At 44.2% G+C, this 27,745-nt stretch overlaps 1 protein-coding gene across 9 annotated transcripts; it reads left to right on the forward strand.

Annotated features, from left to right (window-relative positions):
• The first annotated feature begins 2,189 nt into the window (after positions 1–2,189).
• LOC116353951 (serine-rich adhesin for platelets-like) lies at positions 2,190–27,438 on the forward strand. Of its 9 annotated transcripts, none has more exons than XM_031791826.1 (12): positions 2,190–12,449; positions 13,596–18,617; positions 18,799–18,914; positions 19,018–19,079; positions 19,227–19,357; positions 20,633–20,704; positions 21,151–21,316; positions 22,283–22,438; positions 25,406–25,524; positions 25,955–26,073; positions 26,293–26,430; positions 26,629–27,438. In XM_031791826.1, the coding sequence occupies exons 1-12, from the start codon at positions 2,246–2,248 to the stop codon at positions 26,671–26,673; spliced, it is 16,350 nt and encodes a 5,449-aa protein (XP_031647686.1). In that variant the 5' UTR covers positions 2,190–2,245; the 3' UTR covers positions 26,674–27,438. The 9 variants fall into 9 exon arrangements, with proteins under 9 accessions (XP_031647686.1, XP_031647685.1, XP_031647683.1 ...); XM_031791825.1 differs by having other exon boundaries at positions 2,190–10,157; positions 10,731–18,617; XM_031791823.1 differs by having other exon boundaries at positions 2,191–14,168; positions 14,742–18,617.
• The last annotated feature ends 307 nt before the right edge of the window (positions 27,439–27,745 follow it).

Genomic DNA, 27,745 nt, shown 5'->3' on the forward strand with positions numbered 1-27,745 from the left:
AATTCATAAAAAATCCTACAATGTGATTTGCTGGATTTTTTTTTCTTCTCATTTTGTCTGTCATAGTTGAAGTGTACCTATGATGAAAATAACAGGCCTCTCTCATATTTTTAAGTGGTAGAACTTGCACAATTGGTGGCTGACTAAATACTTTTTTGCCCCACTGTATATGGATGAGTGATGGCCGAACGGCATAGGCAAGATGCAGTAGATGGTATAGAGTACAGTGTATACATATGAGATGAGTAGTGTAGGGTATGTGAACATTATATAAAGTGGCATAGTTTAAAGTGACTAGTGATACATTTATTACATCCAATGTTTAATTATTAAAGTGGCTAGAGATTGAGTCAGTATGTTGGCAGCAGCCACTCAATGTTAGTGATGGATTTTTAACAGTCTGTTGGCCTTGAGATAAAAACAGTTTTTCAGTGTCTCGGTCCCAGCGTTGATGCACCTGTACTGACCTCGCCTTATGGACGATAGCGGGGTGAACAGGCAGTGGCTCGGGTGGTTGTTGTGCTTGATGATCTTTTTGGCCTTCCTGTGACGTCGGGTGGTGTAGGTGTCCTGGAGGGCAGGTAGTTTGCCACCGGTGATGCGTTGTAGAAAATCTTAAGACAGTTGTGCTACAAGACATCTAATGCTATGAGCAAATGTTAATAAGCAATTTTTATAATGACGATAAAAGTAATTCGGTAGGATTTCGCTAGTAAGAGGAAGGGAGTGGCATTTATAGGGAACTCTATACTTCTAGAGTTTCGTTTCAGCAGCTTTCATAGCCATATAAACCTGCAATAAAATGAACCAATGGAAAAATGTCAAATGAGTTCAGCTAACTGCTCAGTGCTCATGAATCTTTTGACATTATCTGAGATGGAAAATATATGTAATTATATTATCAAATCAAATGTTATTAGTCACATGCACAGAATACAACAGTCTGCCTGTGAACAATTGTTGGAAAAATTAAATGTGTAGATGCCCTAACCGACTTGCCAAAACTATAGTTTGTTAACAAGAAATTTGTGGAGTGGTTGAAAAACTAGTTTTAATGACTCCAACCTAAGTGTATGTAAACTTCCGACTTCAACTATATGTACAGCCACTGTGCGGACGACGTCATCGATGCAGTTATTTATGAAGCCAGTGACTGATGTTGTGTACTCCTCAATGCCATCGGAAGAATCACGGAACATATTCCAGTCTGTGCCATCTTATGGCCGTATACAGGTGATTGAGTGCGGTCCTAGTGCCATCATTGGTTTGTGGTGGTAAATAGACAGATACAAAGAATATAGATGAAAACTCTCTCTGTAAATAGTGTGGTCTACAGCTTATCATGAGATCCTTTACCTCAGGCGAGCAAAATCTTGAGACTTCCTTATTATTTTGTGCACCAGCTGTTGTTTACAAATATACTGTACATAGACCGTCACCCCTTATCTTACCAGAGGAGGCCGTTCTACCCTGCCGAAAAATCGTATAACCTTCCAGCCGTGTGTTATTCATGTCGTCGTTCAGCTACGACTCAGTGAAACACAAGATATTACAATTCATAATGTCACATTGGTAGAATATAGAGGCAGATTACCCACTAGCCGTCGGATCCTTACAAGGCACCCAGAGCTACGTCCCCGATATCACCGTCTCATTCTCCTACGAATGACGGGGATGAGGTCTTGTCGGGTGTCTGGAGTAAATCGTTCGTGTCCGACTCATTAAAGAAAAAAATCTTCTTCCAGTAAGAGGTAAGTAATCGCTGTCCTGATGTATAGAAGCTATTTTCGGTCATAAGAGACGGTGGCAGAAACATTATGTACAAAATAAGTTACAAATAATGCGAAAAAACACACAATAGCACAAATGGTTAGGGGACCGTAAAACCAACAACAAAGCGGCAGCCATCTCTTCCGGCGACATTATATTGGGATGTGAAGTTACAAAAACAATATATTGAAATATTTAATTCAATAAAGGATTGTATTTAACGAGCAAGGAAAATATAGACGATGTGGGAAATCAGTAATAATTATATATTTGTTTTTGTTGAAATAACTGTTAGAAAACTGTACTAATGATTAATTCTCTACCACCCAAAACAGCAAATACAGCCTCATCAACTGATTTCACTATAACATCTAAAGAGAAAATTCATCCACCAACAGATGGGATTACAACATTTAAAATGGGGGTGAAAAACCCAGACAGACTCAAAACAAATATAAATGCATCTGTGAGGAATATGGTGGCAGCAACAAGTGCCTTGCAGGAAATAAAACCCTCACAACCTTCTACGGTTACAAATGAGTCTGCCACTAATAATGAACAATCTTCAGCAGTCAAGGAAGGGAAAATATCGGCCACTACCGTTGGACTCTCATCTACCCAGGGAACTGAAAGTACAACTGCAGAGCCAACTGACTCTACAACTGCAGCGGGAACGACCCTTGAAGATCACACAACAACGTTAGAAATGTCAACAATTCCAGCTGAAACAACGACCATTGTTACACAAGAACCATCAGCTAGCCCAGAGACTATGACAAGCCCATCTTCCACAATCACTTCTGGCCACACAACAGTGTCCTCTGATGTTACAAGTGAGTCTCTAACTAGCACTGCTGGTAGCTTAACATCAAGTGAGGCATCAACAACAACTTCTGAAGCAAGCACATCTGCTGAAGAATGGACAGCGACCTCAGCTGGTTTAACAAGTGCAACTGTGGAAGCTACGTTTTCAACATCGGGAGTGACCCTGACACCAGAATCAACCAAAGACACAATGGAAACAACTACAGCTATGTCCTCAAGTGTAACAGAAACTTCAACCAGTACCTCGCCGGAAACAAATCCCTCACAACCTTCTACGATTACCAGTGAGCCTGCCACTACAAATGAACTAACTTCAATAGTCACGGATGGGCAAACATCTTCCACTACCGTTGGACTCTCATCTACCCAGGGAACTGAAAGTACAAATGCAGAGCCAACTGACTCCACAACTGCAGCGGGAACGACCCTTGAAGATCACACAACAACGTTAGAAATGTCAACAATTCCAGCTGAAACAACGACCATTGTTACACAAGAACCATCAGCTAGCTCAGAGACTGTGACAAGCCCATCGCCCACAATCACTTCTGGCCACACAACAGTGTCCTCTGATGTTACAAGTGAGTCTCTAACTAGCACTGCTGGTACCTCAACATCAAGTGAGGAATCAACAACAACTTCTGAAGCAAGCACATCTGCTGAAGCGTCAACATGGACGACAGCTGGTTTAACAAGTGCAACTGAGGAAGCTACGTTTTCAACATCGGGAGTGACCATGACACCAGAATCAACCAAAGACACAATGGAAACAACTACAGCTATGTCCTCAAGTGTAACAGAAACTTCAACCAGTACCTCGCCGGAAACAAACCCCTCACAACCTTCTACGATTACCAGTGAGCCTGCCACTACAAATGAACTAACTTCAATAGTCACGGATGGGCAAACATCTTCCACTACCGTTGGACTCTCATCTACCCAGGGAACTGAAAGTACAACTGCAGAGCCAACTGACTCCACAACTGCAGCAGGAACGACCCTTGAAGATCACACAACAACGTTAGAAATGTCAACAATTCCAGCTGAAACAACGACCATTGTTACACAAGAACCATCAGCTAGCCCAGAGACTATGACAAGGCCATCTCCCACAATCACTTCTGGCCACACAACAGTGTCCTCTGATGTTACAAGTGAGTCTCTAACTAGCACTGCTGGTAGCTTAACATCAAGTGAGGCATCAACAACAACTTCTGAAGCAAGCACATCTGCTGAAGAATGGACAGCGACCTCAGCTGGTTTAACAAGTGCAACTGTGGAAGCTACGTTTTCAACATCGGGAGTGACCCTGACACCAGAATCAACCAAAGACACAATGGAAACAACTACAGCTATGTCCTCAAGTGTAACAGAAACTTCAACCAGTACCTCACCGGAAACAAATCCCTCACAACCTTCTACGATTACCAGTGAGCCTGCCACTACAAATGAACTAACTTCAATAGTCACGGATGGGCAAACATCTTCCACTACCGTTGGACTCTCATCTACCCAGGGAACTGAAAGTACAAATGCAGAGCCAACTGACTCCACAACTGCAGCGGGAACGACCCTTGAAGATCACACAACAACGTTAGAAATGTCAACAATTCCAGCTGAAACAACGACCATTGTTACACAAGAACCATCAGCTAGCTCAGAGACTGTGACAAGCCCATCGCCCACAATCACTTCTGGCCACACAACAGTGTCCTCTGATGTTACAAGTGAGTCTCTAACTAGCACTGCTGGTACCTCAACATCAAGTGAGGAATCAACAACAACTTCTGAAGCAAGCACATCTGCTGAAGCGTCAACATGGACGACAGCTGGTTTAACAAGTGCAACTGAGGAAGCTACGTTTTCAACATCGGGAGTGACCATGACACCAGAATCAACCAAAGACACAATGGAAACAACTACAGCTATGTCCTCAAGTGTAACAGAAACTTCAACCAGTACCTCGCCGGAAACAAACCCCTCACAACCTTCTACGATTACCAGTGAGCCTGCCACTACAAATGAACTAACTTCAATAGTCACGGATGGGCAAACATCTTCCACTACCGTTGGACTCTCATCTACCCAGGGAACTGAAAGTACAACTGCAGAGCCAACTGACTCCACAACTGCAGCAGGAACGACCCTTGAAGATCACACAACAACGTTAGAAATGTCAACAATTCCAGCTGAAACAACGACCATTGTTACACAAGAACCATCAGCTAGCCCAGAGACTATGACAAGGCCATCTCCCACAATCACTTCTGGCCACACAACAGTGTCCTCTGATGTTACAAGTGAGTCTCTAACTAGCACTGCTGGTAGCTTAACATCAAGTGAGGCATCAACAACAACTTCTGAAGCAAGCACATCTGCTGAAGAATGGACAGCGACCTCAGCTGGTTTAACAAGTGCAACTGTGGAAGCTACGTTTTCAACATCGGGAGTGACCCTGACACCAGAATCAACCAAAGACACAATGGAAACAACAACAGCTATGTCCTCAAGTGTAACAGAAACTTCAACCAGTACCTCACCGGAAACAAATCCCTCACAACCTTCTACGATTACCAGTGAGCCTGCCACTACAAATGAACTAACTTCAATAGTCACGGATGGGCAAACATCTTCCACTACCGTTGGACTCTCATCTACCCAGGGAACTGAAAGTACAAATGCAGAGCCAACTGACTCCACAACTGCAGCGGGAACGACCCTTGAAGATCACACAACAACGTTAGAAATGTCAACAATTCCAGCTGAAACAACGACCATTGTTACACAAGAACCATCAGCTAGCTCAGAGACTGTGACAAGCCCATCGCCCACAATCACTTCTGGCCACACAACAGTGTCCTCTGATGTTACAAGTGAGTCTCTAACTAGCACTGCTGGTACCTCAACATCAAGTGAGGAATCAACAACAACTTCTGAAGCAAGCACATCTGCTGAAGCGTCAACATGGACGACAGCTGGTTTAACAAGTGCAACTGAGGAAGCTACGTTTTCAACATCGGGAGTGACCATGACACCAGAATCAACCAAAGACACAATGGAAACAACTACAGCTATGTCCTCAAGTGTAACAGAAACTTCAACCAGTACCTCGCCGGAAACAAATCCCTCACAACCTTCTACGATTACCAGTGAGCCTGCCACTACAAATGAACTAACTTCAATAGTCACGGATGGGCAAACATCTTCCACTACCGTTGGACTCTCATCTACCCAGGGAACTGAAAGTACAACTGCAGAGCCAACTGACTCCACAACTGCAGCAGGAACGACCCTTGAAGATCACACAACAACGTTAGAAATGTCAACAATTCCAGCTGAAACAACTACCATTGTTACACAAGAACCATCAGATAGCCCAGAGACTGTGACAAGCCCATCTCCCACAATCACTTCTGGTCACACAACAGTGCCCTCTGACGTTACAAGTGAGTCTCTAACTAGCACTCCTGGTACCTCAACATCAAGTGAGGCATCAACAACAACTTCTGAAGCAAGCACATCTGCTGAAGCGTCAACATGGACAACAGCTGGTTTAACAAGTGCAACTGAGGAAGCTACGTTTTCAACATCGGGAGTGACCATGACACCAGAATCAACCAAAGACACAATGGAAACAACTACAGCTATGTCCTCAAGTGTAACAGAAACTTCAACCAGTACCTCGCCGGAAACAAGTCCCTCACAACCTTCTACAATTACCAGTGAGCCTGCCACTACAAATGAACTAACTTCAATAGTCACGGATGGGCAAACATCTTCCACTACCGTTGGACTCTCATCTACCCAGGGAACTGAAAGTACAACTGCAGAGCCAACTGACTACACAACTGCAGCAGGAACGACCCTTGAAGATCACACAACAACGTTAGAAATGTCAACAATTCCAGCTGAAACAACGACCATTGTTACACAAGAACCATCAGCTAGCCCAGAGACCGTGACAAGCCCATCTCCCACAATCACTTCTGGTCACACAACAGTGCCCTCTGACGTTACAAGTGAGTCTCTAACTAGCACTGCTGGTACCTCAACATCAAGTGAGGCATCAACAACAACTTCTGAAGCAAGCACATCTGCTGAAGACTCGACAGCGACCTCAGCTGGTTTAACAAGTGCAACTGAGGAAGCTACGTTTTCAACATCGGGAGTGACCATGACACCAGAATCAACCAAAGACACAATGGAAACAACTACAGCTATGTCCTCAAGTGTAACAGAAACTTCAACCAGTACCTCGCCGGAAACAAGTCCCTCACAACCTTCTACGATTACCAGTGAGCCTGCCACTACAAATGAACTAACTTCAATAGTCACGGATGGGCAAACATCTTCCACTACCGTTAGACTCTCATCTACCCAGGGAACTGAAAGTACAACTGCAGAGCCAACTGACTACACAACTGCAGCAGGAACGACCCTTGAAGATCACACAACAACGTTAGAAATGTCAACAATTCCAGCTGAAACAACTACCATTGTTACACAAGAACCATCAGCTAGCCCAGAGACCGTGACAAGCCCATCTCCCACAATCACTTCTGGTCACACAACAGTGCCCTCTGACGTTACAAGTGAGTCTCTAACTAGCACTGCTGGTACCTCAACATCAAGTGAGGCATCAACAACAACTTCTGAAGCAAGCACATCTGCTGAAGCGTCAACATGGACAACAGCTGGTTTAACAAGTGCAACTGAGGAAGCTACGTTTTCAACATCGGGAGTGACCATGACACCAGAATCAACCAAAGACACAATGGAAACAACTACAGCTATGTCCTCAAGTGTAACAGAAACTTCAACCAGTACCTCGCCGGAAACAAATCCCTCACAACCTTCTACGATTACCAGTGAGCCTGCCACTACAAATGAACTAACTTCAATAGTCACGGATGGGCAAACATCTTCCACTACCGTTGGACTCTCATCTACCCAGGGAACTGAAAGTACAACTGCAGAGCCAACTGACTACACAACTGCAGCAGGAACGACCCTTGAAGATCACACAACAACGTTAGAAATGTCAACAATTCCAGCTGAAACAACGACCATTGTTACACAAGAACCATCAGCTAGCCCAGAGACCATGACAAGCCCATCTCCCACAATCACTTCTGGCCACACAACAGTGTCCTCTGATGTTACAAGTGAGTCTCTAACTAGCACTGCTGGTACCTCAACATCAAGTGAGGAATCAACAACAACTTCTGAAGCAAGCACATCTGCTGAAGACTCGACAGCGACCTCAGCTGGTTTAACAAGTGCAACTGAGGAAGCTACGTTTTCAACATCGGGAGTGACCATGACACCAGAATCAACCAAAGACACAATGGAAACAACTACAGCTATGTCCTCAAGTGTAACAGAAACTTCAACCAGTACCTCGCCGGAAACAAGTCCCTCACAACCTTCTACGATTACCAGTGAGCCTGCCACTACAAATGAACTAACTTCAATAGTCACGGATGGGCAAACATCTTCCACTACCGTTAGACTCTCATCTACCCAGGGAACTGAAAGTACAACTGCAGAGCCAACTGACTACACAACTGCAGCAGGAACGACCCTTGAAGATCACACAACAACGTTAGAAATGTCAACAATTCCAGCTGAAACAACTACCATTGTTACACAAGAACCATCAGCTAGCCCAGAGACCGTGACAAGCCCATCTCCCACAATCACTTCTGGTCACACAACAGTGCCCTCTGACGTTACAAGTGAGTCTCTAACTAGCACTGCTGGTACCTCAACATCAAGTGAGGCATCAACAACAACTTCTGAAGCAAGCACATCTGCTGAAGCGTCAACATGGACAACAGCTGGTTTAACAAGTGCAACTGAGGAAGCTACGTTTTCAACATCGGGAGTGACCATGACACCAGAATCAACCAAAGACACAATGGAAACAACTACAGCTATGTCCTCAAGTGTAACAGAAACTTCAACCAGTACCTCGCCGGAAACAAATCCCTCACAACCTTCTACGATTACCAGTGAGCCTGCCACTACAAATGAACTAACTTCAATAGTCACGGATGGGCAAACATCTTCCACTACCGTTGGACTCTCATCTACCCAGGGAACTGAAAGTACAACTGCAGAGCCAACTGACTACACAACTGCAGCAGGAACGACCCTTGAAGATCACACAACAACGTTAGAAATGTCAACAATTCCAGCTGAAACAACGACCATTGTTACACAAGAACCATCAGCTAGCCCAGAGACCATGACAAGCCCATCTCCCACAATCACTTCTGGCCACACAACAGTGTCCTCTGATGTTACAAGTGAGTCTCTAACTAGCACTGCTGGTACCTCAACATCAAGTGAGGAATCAACAACAACTTCTGAAGCAAGCACATCTGCTGAAGACTCGACAGCGACCTCAGCTGGTTTAACAAGTGCAACTGAGGAAGCTACGTTTTCAACATCGGGAGTGACCATGACACCAGAATCAACCAAAGACACAATGGAAACAACTACAGCTATGTCCTCAAGTGTAACAGAAACTTCAACCAGTACCTCGCCGGAAACAAGTCCCTCACAACCTTCTACGATTACCAGTGAGCCTGCCACTACAAATGAACTAACTTCAATAGTCACGGATGGGCAAACATCTTCCACTACCGTTAGACTCTCATCTACCCAGGGAACTGAAAGTACAACTGCAGAGCCAACTGACTACACAACTGCAGCAGGAACGACCCTTGAAGATCACACAACAACGTTAGAAATGTCAACAATTCCAGCTGAAACAACTACCATTGTTACACAAGAACCATCAGCTAGCCCAGAGACCGTGACAAGCCCATCTCCCACAATCACTTCTGGTCACACAACAGTGCCCTCTGACGTTACAAGTGAGTCTCTAACTAGCACTGCTGGTACCTCAACATCAAGTGAGGAATCAACAACAACTTCTGAAGCAAGCACATCTGCTGAAGCGTCAACATGGACAACAGCTGGTTTAACAAGTGCAACTGAGGAAGCTACGTTTTCAACATCGGTAGTGACCATGACACCAGAATCAACCAAAGACACAATGGAAACAACTACAGCTATGTCCTCAAGTGTAACAGAAACTTCAACCAGTACCTCGCCGGAAACAAATCCCTCACAACCTTCTACGATTACCAGTGAGCCTGCCACTACAAATGAACTAACTTCAATAGTCACGGATGGGCAAACATCTTCCACTACCGTTGGACTCTCATCTACCCAGGGAACTGAAAGTACAACTGCAGAGCCAACTGACTACACAACTGCAGCAGGAACGACCCTTGAAGATCACACAACAACGTTAGAAATGTCAACAATTCCAGCTGAAACAACGACCATTGTTACACAAGAACCATCAGCTAGCCCAGAGACTATGACAAGCCCATCTCCCACAATCACTTCTGGCCACACAACAGTGTCCTCTGATGTTACAAGTGAGTCTCTAACTAGCACTGCTGGTACCTCAACATCAAGTGAGGAATCAACAACAACTTCTGAAGCAAGCACATCTGCTGAAGCGTCAACATGGACGACAGCTGGTTTAACAAGTGCAACTGAGGAAGCTACGTTTTCAACATCGGGAGTGACCATGACACCAGAATCAACCAAAGACACAATGGAAACAACTACAGCTATGTCCTCAAGTGTAACAGAAACTTCAACCAGTACCTCGCCGGAAACAAATCCCTCACAACCTTCTACGATTACCAGTGAGCCTGCCACTACAAATGAACTAACTTCAATAGTCACGGATGGGCAAACATCTTCCACTACCGTTGGACTCTCATCTACCCAGGGAACTGAAAGTACAACTGCAGAGCCAACTGACTACACAACTGCAGCAGGAACGACCCTTGAAGATCACACAACAACGTTAGAAATGTCAACAATTCCAGCTGAAACAACGACCATTGTTACACAAGAACCATCAGCTAGCCCAGAGACTATGACAAGCCCATCTCCCACAATCACTTCTGGCCACACAACAGTGTCCTCTGATGTTACAAGTGAGTCTCTAACTAGCACTGCTGGTACCTCAACATCAAGTGAGGAATCAACAACAACTTCTGAAGCAAGCACATCTGCTGAAGACTCGACAGCGACCTCAGCTGGTTTAACAAGTGCAACTGAGGAAGCTACGTTTTCAACATCGGGAGTGACCATGACACCAGAATCAACCAAAGACACAATGGAAACAACTACAGCTATGTCCTCAAGTGTAACAGAAACTTCAACCAGTACCTCGCCGGAAACAAGTCCCTCACAACCTTCTACGATTACCAGTGAGCCTGCCACTACAAATGAACTAACTTCAATAGTCACGGATGGGCAAACATCTTCCACTACCGTTAGACTCTCATCTACCCAGGGAACTGAAAGTACAACTGCAGAGCCAACTGACTACACAACTGCAGCAGGAACGACCCTTGAAGATCACACAACAACGTTAGAAATGTCAACAATTCCAGCTGAAACAACGACCATTGTTACACAAGAACCATCAGCTAGCCCAGAGACCGTGACAAGCCCATCTCCCACAATCACTTCTGGTCACACAACAGTGCCCTCTGACGTTACAAGTGAGTCTCTAACTAGCACTGCTGGTACCTCAACATCAAGTGAGGCATCAACAACAACTTCTGAAGCAAGCACATCTGCTGAAGCGTCAACATGGACAACAGCTGGTTTAACAAGTGCAACTGAGGAAGCTACGTTTTCAACATCGGGAGTGACCATGACACCAGAATCAACCAAAGACACAATGGAAACAACTACAGCTATGTCCTCAAGTGTAACAGAAACTTCAACCAGTACCTCGCCGGAAACAAGTCCCTCACAACCTTCTACGATTACCAGTGAGCCTGCCACTACAAATGAACTAACTTCAATAGTCACGGATGGGCAAACATCTTCCACTACCGTTAGACTCTCATCTACCCAGGGAACTGAAAGTACAACTGCAGAGCCAACTGACTACACAACTGCAGCAGGAACGACCCTTGAAGATCACACAACAACGTTAGAAATGTCAACAATTCCAGCTGAAACAACTACCATTGTTACACAAGAACCATCAGCTAGCCCAGAGACCGTGACAAGCCCATCTCCCACAATCACTTCTGGTCACACAACAGTGCCCTCTGACGTTACAAGTGAGTCTCTAACTAGCACTGCTGGTACCTCAACATCAAGTGAGGAATCAACAACAACTTCTGAAGCAAGCACATCTGCTGAAGCGTCAACATGGACAACAGCTGGTTTAACAAGTGCAACTGAGGAAGCTACGTTTTCAACATCGGTAGTGACCATGACACCAGAATCAACCAAAGACACAATGGAAACAACTACAGCTATGTCCTCAAGTGTAACAGAAACTTCAACCAGTACCTCGCCGGAAACAAATCCCTCACAACCTTCTACGATTACCAGTGAGCCTGCCACTACAAATGAACTAACTTCAATAGTCACGGATGGGCAAACATCTTCCACTACCGTTGGACTCTCATCTACCCAGGGAACTGAAAGTACAACTGCAGAGCCAACTGACTACACAACTGCAGCAGGAACGACCCTTGAAGATCACACAACAACGTTAGAAATGTCAACAATTCCAGCTGAAACAACGACCATTGTTACACAAGAACCATCAGCTAGCCCAGAGACTATGACAAGCCCATCTCCCACAATCACTTCTGGCCACACAACAGTGTCCTCTGATGTTACAAGTGAGTCTCTAACTAGCACTGCTGGTACCTCAACATCAAGTGAGGAATCAACAACAACTTCTGAAGCAAGCACATCTGCTGAAGCGTCAACATGGACGACAGCTGGTTTAACAAGTGCAACTGAGGAAGCTACGTTTTCAACATCGGGAGTGACCATGACACCAGAATCAACCAAAGACACAATGGAAACAACTACAGCTATGTCCTCAAGTGTAACAGAAACTTCAACCAGTACCTCGCCGGAAACAAATCCCTCACAACCTTCTACGATTACCAGTGAGCCTGCCACTACAAATGAACTAACTTCAATAGTCACGGATGGGCAAACATCTTCCACTACCGTTGGACTCTCATCTACCCAGGGAACTGAAAGTACAACTGCAGAGCCAACTGACTACACAACTGCAGCAGGAACGACCCTTGAAGATCACACAACAACGTTAGAAATGTCAACAATTCCAGCTGAAACAACGACCATTGTTACACAAGAACCATCAGCTAGCCCAGAGACTATGACAAGCCCATCTCCCACAATCACTTCTGGCCACACAACAGTGTCCTCTGATGTTACAAGTGAGTCTCTAACTAGCACTGCTGGTACCTCAACATCAAGTGAGGAATCAACAACAACTTCTGAAGCAAGCACATCTGCTGAAGCGTCAACATGGACGACAGCTGGTTTAACAAGTGCAACTGAGGAAGCTACGTTTTCAACATCGGGAGTGACCATGACACCAGAATCAACCAAAGACACAATGGAAACAACTACAGCTATGTCCTCAAGTGTAACAGAAACTTCAACCAGTACCTCGCCGGAAACAAATCCCTCACAACCTTCTACGATTACCAGTGAGCCTGCCACTACAAATGAACTAACTTCAATAGTCACGGATGGGCAAACATCTTCCACTACCGTTGGACTCTCATCTACCCAGGGAACTGAAAGTACAACTGCAGAGCCAACTGACTCCACAACTGCAGCAGGAACGACCCTTGAAGATCACACAACAACGTTAGAAATGTCAACAATTCCAGCTGAAACAACTACCATTGTTACACAAGAACCATCAGATAGCCCAGAGACTGTGACAAGCCCATCTCCCACAATCACTTCTGGTCACACAACAGTGCCCTCTGACGTTACAAGTGAGTCTCTAACTAGCACTGCTGGTACCTCAACATCAAGTGAGGAATCAACAACAACTTCTGAAGCAAGCACATCTGCTGAAGACTCGACAGCGACCTCAGCTGGTTTAACAAGTGCAACTGAGGAAGCTACGTTTTCAACATCGGGAGTGACCATGACACCAGAATCAACCAAAGACACAATGGAAACAACTACAGCTATGTCCTCAAGTGTAACAGAAACTTCAACCAGTACCTCGCCGGAAACAAGTCCCTCACAACCTTCTACGATTACCAGTGAGCCTGCCACTACAAATGAACTAACTTCAATAGTCACGGATGGGCAAACATCTTCCACTACCGTTAGACTCTCATCTACCCAGGGAACTGAAAGTACAACTGCAGAGCCAACTGACTACACAACTGCAGCAGGAACGACCCTTGAAGATCACACAACAACGTTAGAAATGTCAACAATTCCAGCTGAAACAACGACCATTGTTACACAAGAACCATCAGCTAGCCCAGAGACCATGACAAGCCCATCTCCCACAATCACTTCTGGCCACACAACAGTGTCCTCTGATGTTACAAGTGAGTCTCTAACTAGCACTGCTGGTACCTCAACATCAAGTGAGGAATCAACAACAACTTCTGAAGCAAGCACATCTGCTGAAGCGTCAACATGGACGACAGCTGGTTTAACAAGTGCAACTGAGGAAGCTACGTTTTCAACATCGGGAGTGACCATGACACCAGAATCAACCAAAGACACAATGGAAACAACTACAGCTATGTCCTCAAGTGTAACAGAAACTTCAACCAGTACCTCGCCGGAAACAAATCCCTCACAACCTTCTACGATTACCAGTGAGCCTGCCACTACAAATGAACTAACTTCAATAGTCACGGATGGGCAAACATCTTCCACTTCCGTTGGACTCTCATCTACCCAGGGAACTGAAAGTACAACTGCAGAGCCAACTGACTCCACAACTGCAGCAGGAACGACCCTTGAAGATCACACAACAACGTTAGAAATGTCAACAATTCCAGCTGAAACAACTACCATTGTTACACAAGAACCATCAGATAGCCCAGAGACTGTGACAAGCCCATCTCCCACAATCACTTCTGGTCACACAACAGTGCCCTCTGACGTTACAAGTGAGTCTCTAACTAGCACTGCTGGTACCTCAACATCAAGTGAGGAATCAACAACAACTTCTGAAGCAAGCACATCTGCTGAAGACTCGACAGCGACCTCAGCTGGTTTAACAAGTGCAACTGAGGAAGCTACGTTTTCAACATCGGGAGTGACCATGACACCAGAATCAACCAAAGACACAATGGAAACAACTACAGCTATGTCCTCAAGTGTAACAGAAACTTCAACCAGTACCTCGCCGGAAACAAGTCCCTCACAACCTTCTACGATTACCAGTGAGCCTGCCACTACAAATGAACTAACTTCAATAGTCACGGATGGGCAAACATCTTCCACTACCGTTGGACTCTCATCTACCCAGGGAACTGAAAGTACAACTGCAGAGCCAACTGACTCCACAACTGCAGCGGGAACGACCCTTGAAGATCACACAACAACGTTAGAAATGTCAACAATTCCAGCTGAAACAACGACCATTGTTACACAAGAACCATCAGCTAGCCCAGAGACCATGACAAGCCCATCTCCCACAATCACTTCTGGCCACACAACAGTGTCCTCTAATGTTACAAGTGAGTCTCTAACTAGCACTGCTGGTACCTCAACATCAAGTGAGGAATCAACAACAACTTCTGAAGCAAGCACATCTGCTGAAGCGTCAACATGGACGACAGCTGGTTTAACAAGTGCAACTGAGGAAGCTACGTTTTCAACATCGGGAGTGACCATGACACCAGAATCAACCAAAGACACAATGGAAACAACTACAGCTATGTCCTCAAGTGTAACAGAAACTTCAACCAGTACCTCGCCGGAAACAAATCCCTCACAACCTTCTACGATTACCAGTGAGCCTGCCACTACAAATGAACTAACTTCAATAGTCACGGATGGGCAAACATCTTCCACTACCGTTGGACTCTCATCTACCCAGGGAACTGAAAGTACAACTGCAGAGCCAACTGACTACACAACTGCAGCAGAAACGACCCTTGAAGATCACACAACAACGTTAGAAATGTCAACAATTCCAGCTGAAACAACGACCATTGTTACACAAGAACCATCAGCTAGCCCAGAGACCGTGACAAGCCCATCTCCCACAATCACTTCTGGTCACACAACAGTGCCCTCTGACGTTACAAGTGAGTCTCTAACTAGCACTGCTGGTACCTCAACATCAAGTGAGGAATCAACAACAACTTCTGAAGCAAGCACATCTGCTGAAGCGTCAACATGGACGACAGCTGGTTTAACAAGTGCAACTGAGGAAGCTACGTTTTCAACATCGGGAGTGACCATGACACCAGAATCAACCAAAGACACAATGGAAACAACTACAGCTATGTCCTCAAGTGTAACAGAAACTTCAACCAGTACCTCGCCGGAAACAAGTCCCTCACAACCTTCTACGATTACCAGTGAGCCTGCCACTACAAATGAACTAACTTCAATAGTCACGGATGGGCAAACATCTTCCACTACCGTTAGACTCTCATCTACCCAGGGAACTGAAAGTACAACTGCAGAGCCAACTGACTACACAACTGCAGCAGGAACGACCCTTGAAGATCACACAACAACGTTAGAAATGTCAACAATTCCAGCTGAAATAACTACCATTGTTACACAAGAACCATCAGCTAGCCCAGAGACCGTGACAAGCCCATCTCCCACAATCACTTCTGGTCACACAACAGTGCCCTCTGACGTTACAAGTGAGTCTCTAACTAGCACTGCTGGTACCTCAACATCAAGTGAGGCATCAACAACAACTTCTGAAGCAAGCACATCTGCTGAAGCGTCAACATGGACGACAGCTGGTTTAACAAGTGCAACTGAGGAAGCTACGTTTTCAACATCGGGAGTGACCATGACACCAGAATCAACCAAAGACACAATGGAAACAACTACAGCTATGTCCTCAAGTGTAACAGAAACTTCAACCAGTACCTCGCCGGAAACAAGTCCCTCACAACCTTCTACGATTACCAGTGAACCTGCCACTACAAATGAACTAACTTCAATAGTCACGGATGGGCAAACATCTTCCACTACCGTTGGACTCTCATCTACCCAGGGAACTGAAAGTACAACTGCAGAGCCAACTGACTCCACAACTGCAGCGGGAACTACCCTTGAAGATCACACAACAACGTTAGAAATGTCAACAATTCCAGCTGAAACAACGACCATTGTTACACAAGAACCATCAGCTAGCCCAGAGACCGTGACAAGCCCATCTCCCACAATCACTTCTGGTCACACAACAGTGCACTCTGATGTTACAAGTGAGTCTCTAACTAGCACTGCTGGTACCTCAACATCAAGTGAGGCATCAACAACAACTTCTGAAGCAAGCACATCTGCTGAAGCGTCAACATGGACGACAGCTGGTTTAACAAGTGCAACTGAGGAAGCTACGTTTTCAACATCGGGAGTGACCATGACACCAGAATCAACCAAAGACACAATGGAAACAACTACAGCTATGTCCTCAAGTGTAACAGAAACTTCAACCAGTACCTCGCCGGAAACAAGTCCCTCACAACCTTCTACGATTACCAGTGAGCCTGCCACTACAAATGAACTAACTTCAATAGTCACGGATGGGCAAACATCTTCCACTACCGTTGGACTCTCATCTACCCAGGGAACTGAAAGTACAACTGCAGAGCCAACTGACTCCACAACTGCAGCGGGAACGACCCTTGAAGATCACACAACAACGTTAGAAATGTCAACAATTCCAGCTGAAACAACGACCATTGTTACACAAGAACCATCAGATAGCCCAGAGACCGTGACAAGGCCATCTCCCACAATCACTTCTGGTCACACAACAGTGCCCTCTGACGTTACAAGTGAGTCTCTAACTAGCACTGCTGGTACCTCAACATCAAGTGAGGAATCAACAACAACTTCTGAAGCAAGCACATCTGCTGAAGACTCGACAGCGACCTCAGCTGGTTTAACAAGTGCAACTGAGGAAGCTACGTTTTCAACATCGGGAGTGACCATGACACCAGAATCAACCAAAAACACAATGGAAACAACTACAGCTATGTCCTCAAGTGTAACAGAAACTTCAACCAGTACCTCGCCGGAAACAAATCCCTCACAACCTTCTACGATTACCAGTGAGCCTGCCACTACAAATGAACTAACTTCAATAGTCACGGATGGGCAAACATCTTCCACTACCGTTGGACTCTCATCTACCCAGGGAACTGAAAGTACAACTGCAGAGCCAACTGACTACACAACTGCAGCAGGAACGACCCTTGAAGATCACACAACAACGTTAGAAATGTCAACAATTCCAGCTGAAACAATGACCATTGTTACACAAGGTTCATCAGCTAGCCCAACGATAGAAGCAATAACCACAACACAGTCTCCAACTCCCACATCTACCACACCCTTTCTAACTACTCAAACTACATTACCTTTCACAACCACACCCAACACACCTTCAACTACATCAACTACCCCACCTACCACACCTTCTACAACCACCCTAATTACATCAACTACCGCACCTACCACACCTCCAACTACATTAACTGCATCAACTACACGTACCACACCTTCTCCAACTACCCTTACATCAACTACACATTCTACTACACCTATCCCACCTGCCCCTTCTACTACATCTATCCCAACTACCCCTTCTACTGCCCCTTCTACTACACCTAACCTAACTACAACACCTACCCCAACTACCCCTTATACTACACCAATCCCAACTACCCCTTCTAATACACCTACCCATTCTACTACACCTACCCCAACTACCCCTTCTAATACACCTATCCCAACTACCCCTTCTAATACACCTACCCCTTCTACTACACCTACTTCAACTACCCCAACTAACCCTTCTACTGCATCCAGTCCAACTTCTACAACTGCATCTGCTTCATTGACGTCAACTTCACTCTCAACAACTGAACCTCCGATAATTGTGACTGTGGGTGAGTGATCACATGACGTGACCAGGAAATACTCTGTGATACTACTAGGGCTTGGAAGTTTTTTTCAGTAAAAAACTGCCAGTCCTATGGAATATACTGTCCTGGTTTATCTAACCACTACTGGTCCATAAATGGTCTAATTGTTGTTCCTTATCGTCCTATTCATGTCAATGAACTACAGACACTATTGAAGTATCAACAGATGTCACTGTTAGACTCAACAAAACATTTAAAGAAGAATACAGTCACCCGTCAACACAGGAATACCAAGATTTTACAAAAAATTTCACCAACGATGTAAGTGCCTAATTTACATAAACTCTTTTTTAATGATACATGTATAATCTTAATGAGCTCATTAATAGTAACTAACTGAGCTATAACAACTTATGTTTTCCAGATGACCTTACTGTACAACCGCACTATTAACAATTTTATCGGCATAGTAATAATAGGACTCAGGTATGTGAACATTTGAGGAAACGTCGCAACAAAGAGGCAGTATGCATGTACATTAAACACTTACTTTAAAAGGTTAGTTGAACCTCTTTTTAGAACGTCTATTTAAAATGTGGAACCTTTTTTTGGAATCTCTTCGCTCTCTATCAGGAATGGCAGTGTCGTGGTGGAGCATGTGGTTCTACTGCGCATAGAGAATGGGAAGAACCTAAGTAATGAGATTGCTGAGTCAGAACAACAAATCAAGGACATTCTCAATGCGGCCAAAAACTGCACCACAGGTCAGTAACTGACTACAAATCAAATCAAATCCAAATCCAATCAAATGTATTTATATAGCCCTTTTTACATCAGCTGATATCTCAAAGTGCTGTACAGAAACCCAGCCTAAAACTCAAAACAGCAAGCATGCAGGTGTAGAAGCAGGGTGGCTTGGGAAAAGCCACCCTAGAAAGGCCAAAACCTAGGAAGAAACCTAGAGAGGAACCAGCCTATGAGGGGTGGCCAGTCCTCTTCTGGCTGTGCCGGGTGGAGATTATAACAGAACATGGCCAAAATGTTCAAATGTTCATAAATGATCAGCATGGTCAAATAATAATAATCACAGTAGTTGTTGAGGGTGCAACAAGTCAGCATCTCAGGAGTAAGTGTCAGCTGGCTTTTCGTAGCCGATCATTGAGAGTATCTCTACCGCTCCTGCTGTCTCTAGAGAGTTGAAAACAGCAGGTCTGGGACAGGTAGCATGTCCGGTGAACAGGTCAGGGTTCCATAGCCGCAGGCAGAACAGTTGAAACTGGAGCAGCAGCAGGGCCGGGTGGACTGGGGACAGGAAGGAGTCATCATGCCAGGTAGCCCTGAGGCATGGTCCAAGGGCTCAGGTCCTCCTCCGCCGAGAGAGAAAGAAAGAAAAAATTTGAGAGAGCATACTTAAATTCACACAGGACACCGGATAAGTCAGGAGAAGTACTCCAGATATAACAGACTGACCCTAGCCCCCCGACACATAAACTACTGCAGCATAAATACTGGAGGCTGAGACAGGAGGGGTCAGGAGACACTGTGGCCCCATCCTATGATACCCCCGGACAGGGCCAAACAGGCAGGATATAACCCCACCCACTTTGCCAAAGCACAGCCCCCACACCACTAGAGGGATATCTTCAACCACCAACTTACCATCCTGAGACAAGGCCGAGTATAGCTAGTCAGACTACAGACACTTACGATATTAGAAACCGGTTAAGTAGGCCAGAGCGAAACACTCTGAATTTATGAATGGACAATCTGTCAATGTTCTGAATTTCCAAACACCCCGAGAGCACACTCTGGCACTCCAGATTTGAATTAACGATCACACCCAACGTTGTTAAAATCACATATTAGACCTGGGTTAGCTGACCAATGTGTATGAAATTAAAGAAAAGTAAGAAAAATTACCGCTTGTAAACTTTACATTGACAAAAAAATTCTACTGCGTTATTAAAAGATGGTATTATTGACAAATCACGTGTCAAATGATTTGTTTTGTATAACAAACCTTTCTGTTGCATTCACAGGCCAAGTAGGCTGTATTGGGGTGGACATAATTGGAGATGTCATAGTAAAAAATTCCACATTTGATAAAGAATGTAAGTACACTAAAGCCTATATTTGTGAGTCCACACCAGGGTATATATGGAAATCCTTTCAACACATTTTAGTGAATGAGGTTATACTGTAAAGCTGTTCCTACCAGGGTTGGGGTCGGTTACTGTAATTCAGAACACCAAGAGTGTCCAAAACTGTCACCAAGGCAAAAGGTGGCGACTTTCAAGAATTTAAAATATAACATATTTTGATTTGTTTAACACTTTTGGTTTCTACATTATTCCAAATGTGTTATTTCATAGTTTTGATGTCGTCACTATTATTCAACAATGTAGAAAATAGTACAAATAAAGAAAGACCCTTGAATGAGTAGGTTTGTCCAAACTTTTGAAAGATTCCAATTCATCTCCTGCATTGACTTTTAACATAACATACTTTTGAACTTTGAACTTAATATTATTTTTAACTTACCATCATCTTTGTGTAGCGGTATGCGACACGGCCAAACTAGATAAGGACTTGAGGATATACTACCATGCAGCACAAATAGATGGGCGACTGGTCTGTGTCTCTCCCTGTGCCCCCGGACACAACAGGGAAAAGAACTGCAACACGGGCACATGTAGTATGTCAAGGGACGGTCCGGTCTGCAGGTAAGAGTATTACCTCTTATGACTTCTTATAACATAGCATAGCATAACATACAACATATAGACAACATACAACATATATACAACATACAACATATAGACAACATACAACATATATACAACATACAACATATAGACAACATACAACATATAGACAACATACAACATATAGACAACATACAACATATAGACAACATATAGACAACATACAACATATAGACAACATACAACATATATACAACATACAACATATAGACAACATATAGACAACATACAACATATAGACAACATACAACATATAGACAACATATAGACAACATACAACATATAGACAACATACAACATATAGACAACATATAGACAACATACAACATATAGACAACATACAACATATAGACAACATACAACATATAGACAACATACAACATATAGACAACATATAGACAACATACAACATATAGACAACATATATACAACATACAACATATAGACAACATATAGACGACATACAACATATAGACAACATACAACATACAACATATAGACAACATACAACATATAGACAACATACAACATATAGACAACATACAACATATAGCCAACATATAACATATAGCCAACATACAACATATAGCCAACATACAACATATAGCCAACATACAACATATAGCCAACATACAACATATAGCCAACATACAACATATAGCCAACATACAACATATAGCCAACATACAACATATAGCCAACACACTAAATATAGCCAACACACTAAATATAGCCAACATAATAAATATAGCCAACATACTACATATAGCCAACATACTTCATATACAACATATAGCCAACATACAACACATACAACATATAGCCAAGATCCAACATACTAGCCAACATATAGCCAACATAAAACCAGCACAATGACTCCACTTAATCCTCCATCCTTCTGTGTCCCATCCACCACCCACACAGATGTAACCAGGACTACTGGTACCTAGACTCTGATTGCTTCGGTCCTATCCTGAAGAGGGACCTCTTTGCCGCACTACTGACCCTGGCAGGACTGGCGATAGCAGCCGTGGGGGTCATGGTGGTCTATGTGCCCTGGCATAGACGACAATTACATAGGTGAGACTAACTACACATCAACACAGCAGCTAAAAATATCAGGGACAACACAAAGAGTGACATAAATGTTTACGTGCAGTAAGTGAAGCCTTCACCATCTAGTCATGAGAGAAGCCTTCACCATCTATTCATGAGAGATCCCTTCACCACCTAGTCACGAGACAAGCCTTCACCACCTAGTCACGAGATAAGCCTTCACCATCTAGTCACGAGACAAGCCTTCACCACCTAGTCACGAGACAAGCCTCCACCATCTAGTCACGAGACAAGCCTTCACCATCTAGTCACGAGACAAGCCTTCACCACCTAGTCACAAGACAAGCCTTCACCACCTAGTCACGAAAGAAGCCTTCACCATCTAGTCACAAGACAAGCCTTCACCACCTAGTCACGAGATAAGCCTTCACCATCTAGTCACGAGACAAGCCTTCACCATCTAGTCACGAGACAAGCCTTCACCACCTAGTCACGAGACAAGCCTTCACCACCTAGTCACAAGAGAAGACTTCACCATCTCGTCACGAGAGAACCCTTCACCATCTAGTCACGAGACAAGCCTTCACCATCTAGTCACGAGACAAGCCTTCACCATCTCGTCACGAGAGAACCCTTCACCATCTAGTCACGAGACAAGCCTTCACCATCTAGTCACGAGACAAGCCTTCACCATCTCGTCACCAGAGAAGCCTTCACCATCTAGTCACGAGACAAGCCTTCACCATCTAGTCACGAGACAAGCCTTCACCATCTAGTCACGAGACAAGCCTTCACCATCTCGTCACGAGAGAAGCCTTCACCATCTAGTCATGAGAGAAACCTTCACCATCTAGTCACGAGAGAAGCCTTCACCATCTAGTCATGAGAGAAACCTTCACCACCTAGTCACGAGACAAGCCTTCACCATCTAGTCACGAGAGAAGCCTTCACCATCTCGTCACGAGAGAAGCTAATGTGTAGATTTGTAAAGCTAAAACAACAGGAGTAAGATGTTGACACAGACAACAAGCCTTCACCATCTCGTCACGAGAGAAGCTAATGTGTAGATTTGTAAAGCTAAAACAACAGGAGTAAGATGTTGGCACAGACAACAAGCCTTCACCATCTCGTCACGAGAGAAGCTAATGTGTAGATTTGTAAAGCTAAAACAACAGGACTAAGATGTTGACACAGACAAGCAGCCGTGGGGGTCATGGTGTTCTATGTGCCCTGGCATAGACGACAATTACATAGGTGAGACTAACTACACATCAACACAGCAGCTAAAAATATCAGTGACAACACAAAGAGTGACATAAATGTTTACGTGCAGTAAGTGAAGCCTTCACCATCTAGTCATGAGAGAAGCCTTCACCATCTATTCATGAGAGATCCCTTCACCACCTAGTCACGAGACAAGCCTTCACCACCTAGTCACGAGATAAGCCTTCACCATCTAGTCACGAGACAAGCCTTCACCACCTAGTCACGAGACAAGCCTTCACCATCTAGTCACGAGACAAGCCTTCACCACCTAGTCACGAGACAAGCCTTCACCACCTAGTCACGAGAGAAGCCTTCACCATCTAGTCACAAGACAAGCCTTCACCATCTAGTCACGAGACAAGCCTTCACCATCTAGTCACGAGACAAGCCTTCACCACCTAGTCACGAGACAAGCCTTCACCACCTAGTCACGAGATAAGCCTTCACCACCTAGTCACGAGACAAGCCTTCACCATCTAGTCACGAGACAAGCCTTCACCACCTAGTCACGAGACAAGCCTTCACCATCTCGTCACGAGAGAACCCTTCACCATCTAGTCACGAGACAAGCCTTCACCATCTAGTCACGAGACAAGCCTTCACCATCTCGTCACCAGAGAATCCTTCACCATCTAGTCACGAGACAAGCCTTCACCATCTAGTCACGAGACAAGCCTTCACCATCTCGTCACGAGAGAAGCCTTCACCATCTAGTCATGAGAGAAACCTTCACCACCTAGTCACGAGAGAAGCCTTCACCATCTAGTCATGAGAGAAACCTTCACCATCTAGTCACGAGACAAGCCTTCACCACCTAGTCACGAGACAAGCCTTCACCATCTCGTCACGAGAGAACCCTTCACCATCTAGTCACGAGACAAGCCTTCACCATCTAGTCATGAGAGAAACCTTCACCACCTAGTCACGAGATAAGCCTTCACCACCTAGTCACGAGACAAGCCTTCACCATCTAGTCACGAGACAAGCCTTCACCACCTAGTCACGAGACAAGCCTTCACCATCTCGTCACGAGAGAACCCTTCACCATCTAGTCACGAGACAAGCCTTCACCATCTAGTCACGAGACAAGCCTTCACCATCTCGTCACCAGAGAAGCCTTCACCATCTAGTCACGAGACAAGCCTTCACCATCTAGTCACGAGACAAGCCTTCACCACCTAGTCACGAGACAAGCCTTCACCATCTAGTCACGAGACAAGCCTTCACCACCTAGTCACGAGAGAAGCCTTCACCATCTAGTCACGAGAGAAACCTTCACCACCTAGTCACGAGACAAGCCTTCACCATCTAGTCACGAGACAAGCCTTCACCACCTAGTCACGAGACAAGCCTTCACCATCTAGTCACGAGAGAAGCCTTCACCATCTCGTCACGAGAGAAGCTGTGTAGATTTGTAAAGCTAAAACAACAGGAGTAAGATGTTGACACAGACAACAAGCCTTCACCATCTCGTCACGAGAGAAGCTAATGTGTAGATTTGTAAAGCTAAAACAACAGGAGTAAGATGTTGACACAGACAACAAGCCTGTAGGTGAAACACAAAATATGTATTACAAAGCTATGCATTTGTTTAGAATTTGGACATGATGATATATAAGCAATCAATGACACCAACCAATAATTCTTCTCAAAACAATGATCATACTACGATGATCAGCAATGTAAGGTCATAAAGTGAGTTTCTTCTCTCCCCCTTTCCTTCAGGGTGAAAGATATCCATACTGGACAAGTTAACCAGTGGCTGGAGGAAGACTTTGAATGGCCCAACAGGCCAAATATAGGTGGCCACTTGGTTGGTTCAAGTAGTTCCACCGTCCTAACAGGTACACTGTCTAAAGCCTATTCTACGTCACCTGTCATAGGTTATTGCTCGAATTGGGTTTTAAGGGGTACATTTATAATATGCCATTCTTATACATTCTTTTGCTTTTATCAGACCTAGTTTTGATTCTGTGCTCTTTTATGATCCTATTCTGGATGTTCTATTTCTTACTGTTTGAAATTGAACACTGTATTGCTGAAGAATAACTTGTCAGTGAGCATTTCTCTGTATTGTTTCCACCTGCTGTTTCCTGTTGACGTAACACGTAAACTTTGATTTCATTTTACTTTAAAAAGTGTGGCTTAATGCTGCCCCCTTCCAGAAAATGTATTTTAAAATATTCTTATCTGTAGAGTACCTTGGCATGTTTTAAAACATGAGTATCTTCAGTGGACCGTTTGTAAATATCCTTTTTGTCTCCTTTTATACAGAGAATGAGCCTAACCCACCTTATGGGGGCCGAGTGGGCTTGCAGTACGACACAGAGGGAGATTCCCTGTCATCCTCCAGTACAAGGCTGCCGTCTCCCTACCATGGAACACAGGCACAGGTGGGGATCTATTTTAGGTATCCTAGATGCCATCTCCTGCTGTGGTGCCTTTGAGCAAGGCACTTGACTTAACCCATGGCTCACCCTTGTTTCCGACCCCTCCGTGTGTGTGGGGGATGAGTGCATGTTACTTAAAGGGTTTAAAGGCAACATTTAAAAAAAAATCCATGTTCTGAAAATGACAATGGACAATCAAGTCTTCTATTTCTTCTTCAAAAGGTGTCCAGGAGGCCTGAGATCATCTGCCATGACTACAGTTCCTGGGGTGCTGATAGGGACACCATTCAAGTCATACAGACTACTGCCACCTCGTCAGGGCAGCATTTTACATTGAGTGACCCTGGCAGCCAATCAGAGGTGGGAACGGAATGTTCATTATAATGCTGTCAAATATGTATGTAATAGGTATGGTTGGCCCTCGTGAACTCTTTCAGCCTTCTGGGTGTGCTCTTTCCAAGTAAATTACTACATGATTGAGGACACACAGAGGAGCTAGTGATCACTTTAGAAACCTATTTCATACTCAAATACCTGTTTTTAAATATTCCCTGACAGCTTAGGATCAGCATACCGGAGATAAGGACTTACTCTGAGATCTAGTGGGACATCCTCAACTCTTAAAAACAGAACTGGACAAAGAACAGGATAATACATTTAACGAAGTGTTTCTCATCGACCAACGGAATAAAGCAGAAAGAAAAAGGATCTCTTAACGGACAGTCTCCTCTTTGGGAGCGAAGCCTGAATAACGGTTGTGGGACAATGCTTTATTAACACTACACAGGATTGTCCAAAGAAGTATGGACTCACTGATACAGGAGGATGTGAAACCCAACCTAAGCTTCATTAATGGAATAATCTGCTCTCAAATCAATCAACCTATCAGGATATCTAAGGAAACAACCTGTTTTAAATGCTGTACTTCAGTGACGCATGTTTACAATAAATCTGCACAATGATATATGTTGCTTGTACCAGTTTACCAATTAGCATGGCTTCTTTTGCACTTTGGTACCACAACAAATTAATGTAAATAATGTTGTAATATCACATGTATATAACAATCTGTTTTTATATAGAACAGACATTTCACTGTGGTAGTTCTTATAAAATCAAAACATATTTAAAATGTGTACCAAAAACTAAGTTATTTCCCAACTCATTTTTGTAAACTGCATAATGTCAAACCAATAATACAATATTGTATCACACATAAATAGAACAATAAACGCATCTGATGAAATTGGCAGTCAAATGAACAATGAATGAAGGCCAAAGTGAGCCATTTCTAATCAGTGCCGCATTCTCTTGATCTTGTTTGGCTGCATGTTCAACGTTCTTTGGCTGTGCGCTCATCTCATCTTTTCCTGTGCTCAAGCTCTAATTTATGTTACTCCTACTTTGCCTTTAGTTCTAACTCCCTCGGTTGAACATCTACAGGACTCACCCCACTACCCGTAGCACCCTTATCATCAGTGCTCCACCAATCAGCACTTTGACTACTGCTTTTGGATTGCCTGATGCCACTTTGATGTCACAATTCTTAGCGATGATGAGCAGATTCACCTTCGTACATGTAGGGTTTTCCACAAATGCTTCCAACGAGCCTGTGTGATTTTGCCACTTATAAAATGATTCCACTAGTCTTATAACCCATTAGGGTGGATGTCAG

The sequence above is a fragment of the Oncorhynchus kisutch genome, linkage group LG16 (assembly GCF_002021735.2).
Source record: "Oncorhynchus kisutch isolate 150728-3 linkage group LG16, Okis_V2, whole genome shotgun sequence".
NCBI lineage: Eukaryota > Metazoa > Chordata > Actinopteri > Salmoniformes > Salmonidae > Oncorhynchus > Oncorhynchus kisutch.

Excerpts from the sequence above, each read along its gene's own strand:
- LOC116353951 (XM_031791820.1), top strand. The coding sequence starts at position 2,246 with ATGGTGGCAGCAACAAGTGCCTTGCAGGAAATAAAACCCTCACAACCT. Across the intron at positions 25,525-25,954 it reads TAGTTCCACCGTCCTAACAG|AGAATGAGCCTAACCCACCT; the intron begins GTACACTGTCTA and ends CCTTTTATACAG. Across the intron at positions 26,074-26,292 it reads ACCATGGAACACAGGCACAG|GTGTCCAGGAGGCCTGAGAT; the intron begins GTGGGGATCTAT and ends CTTCTTCAAAAG.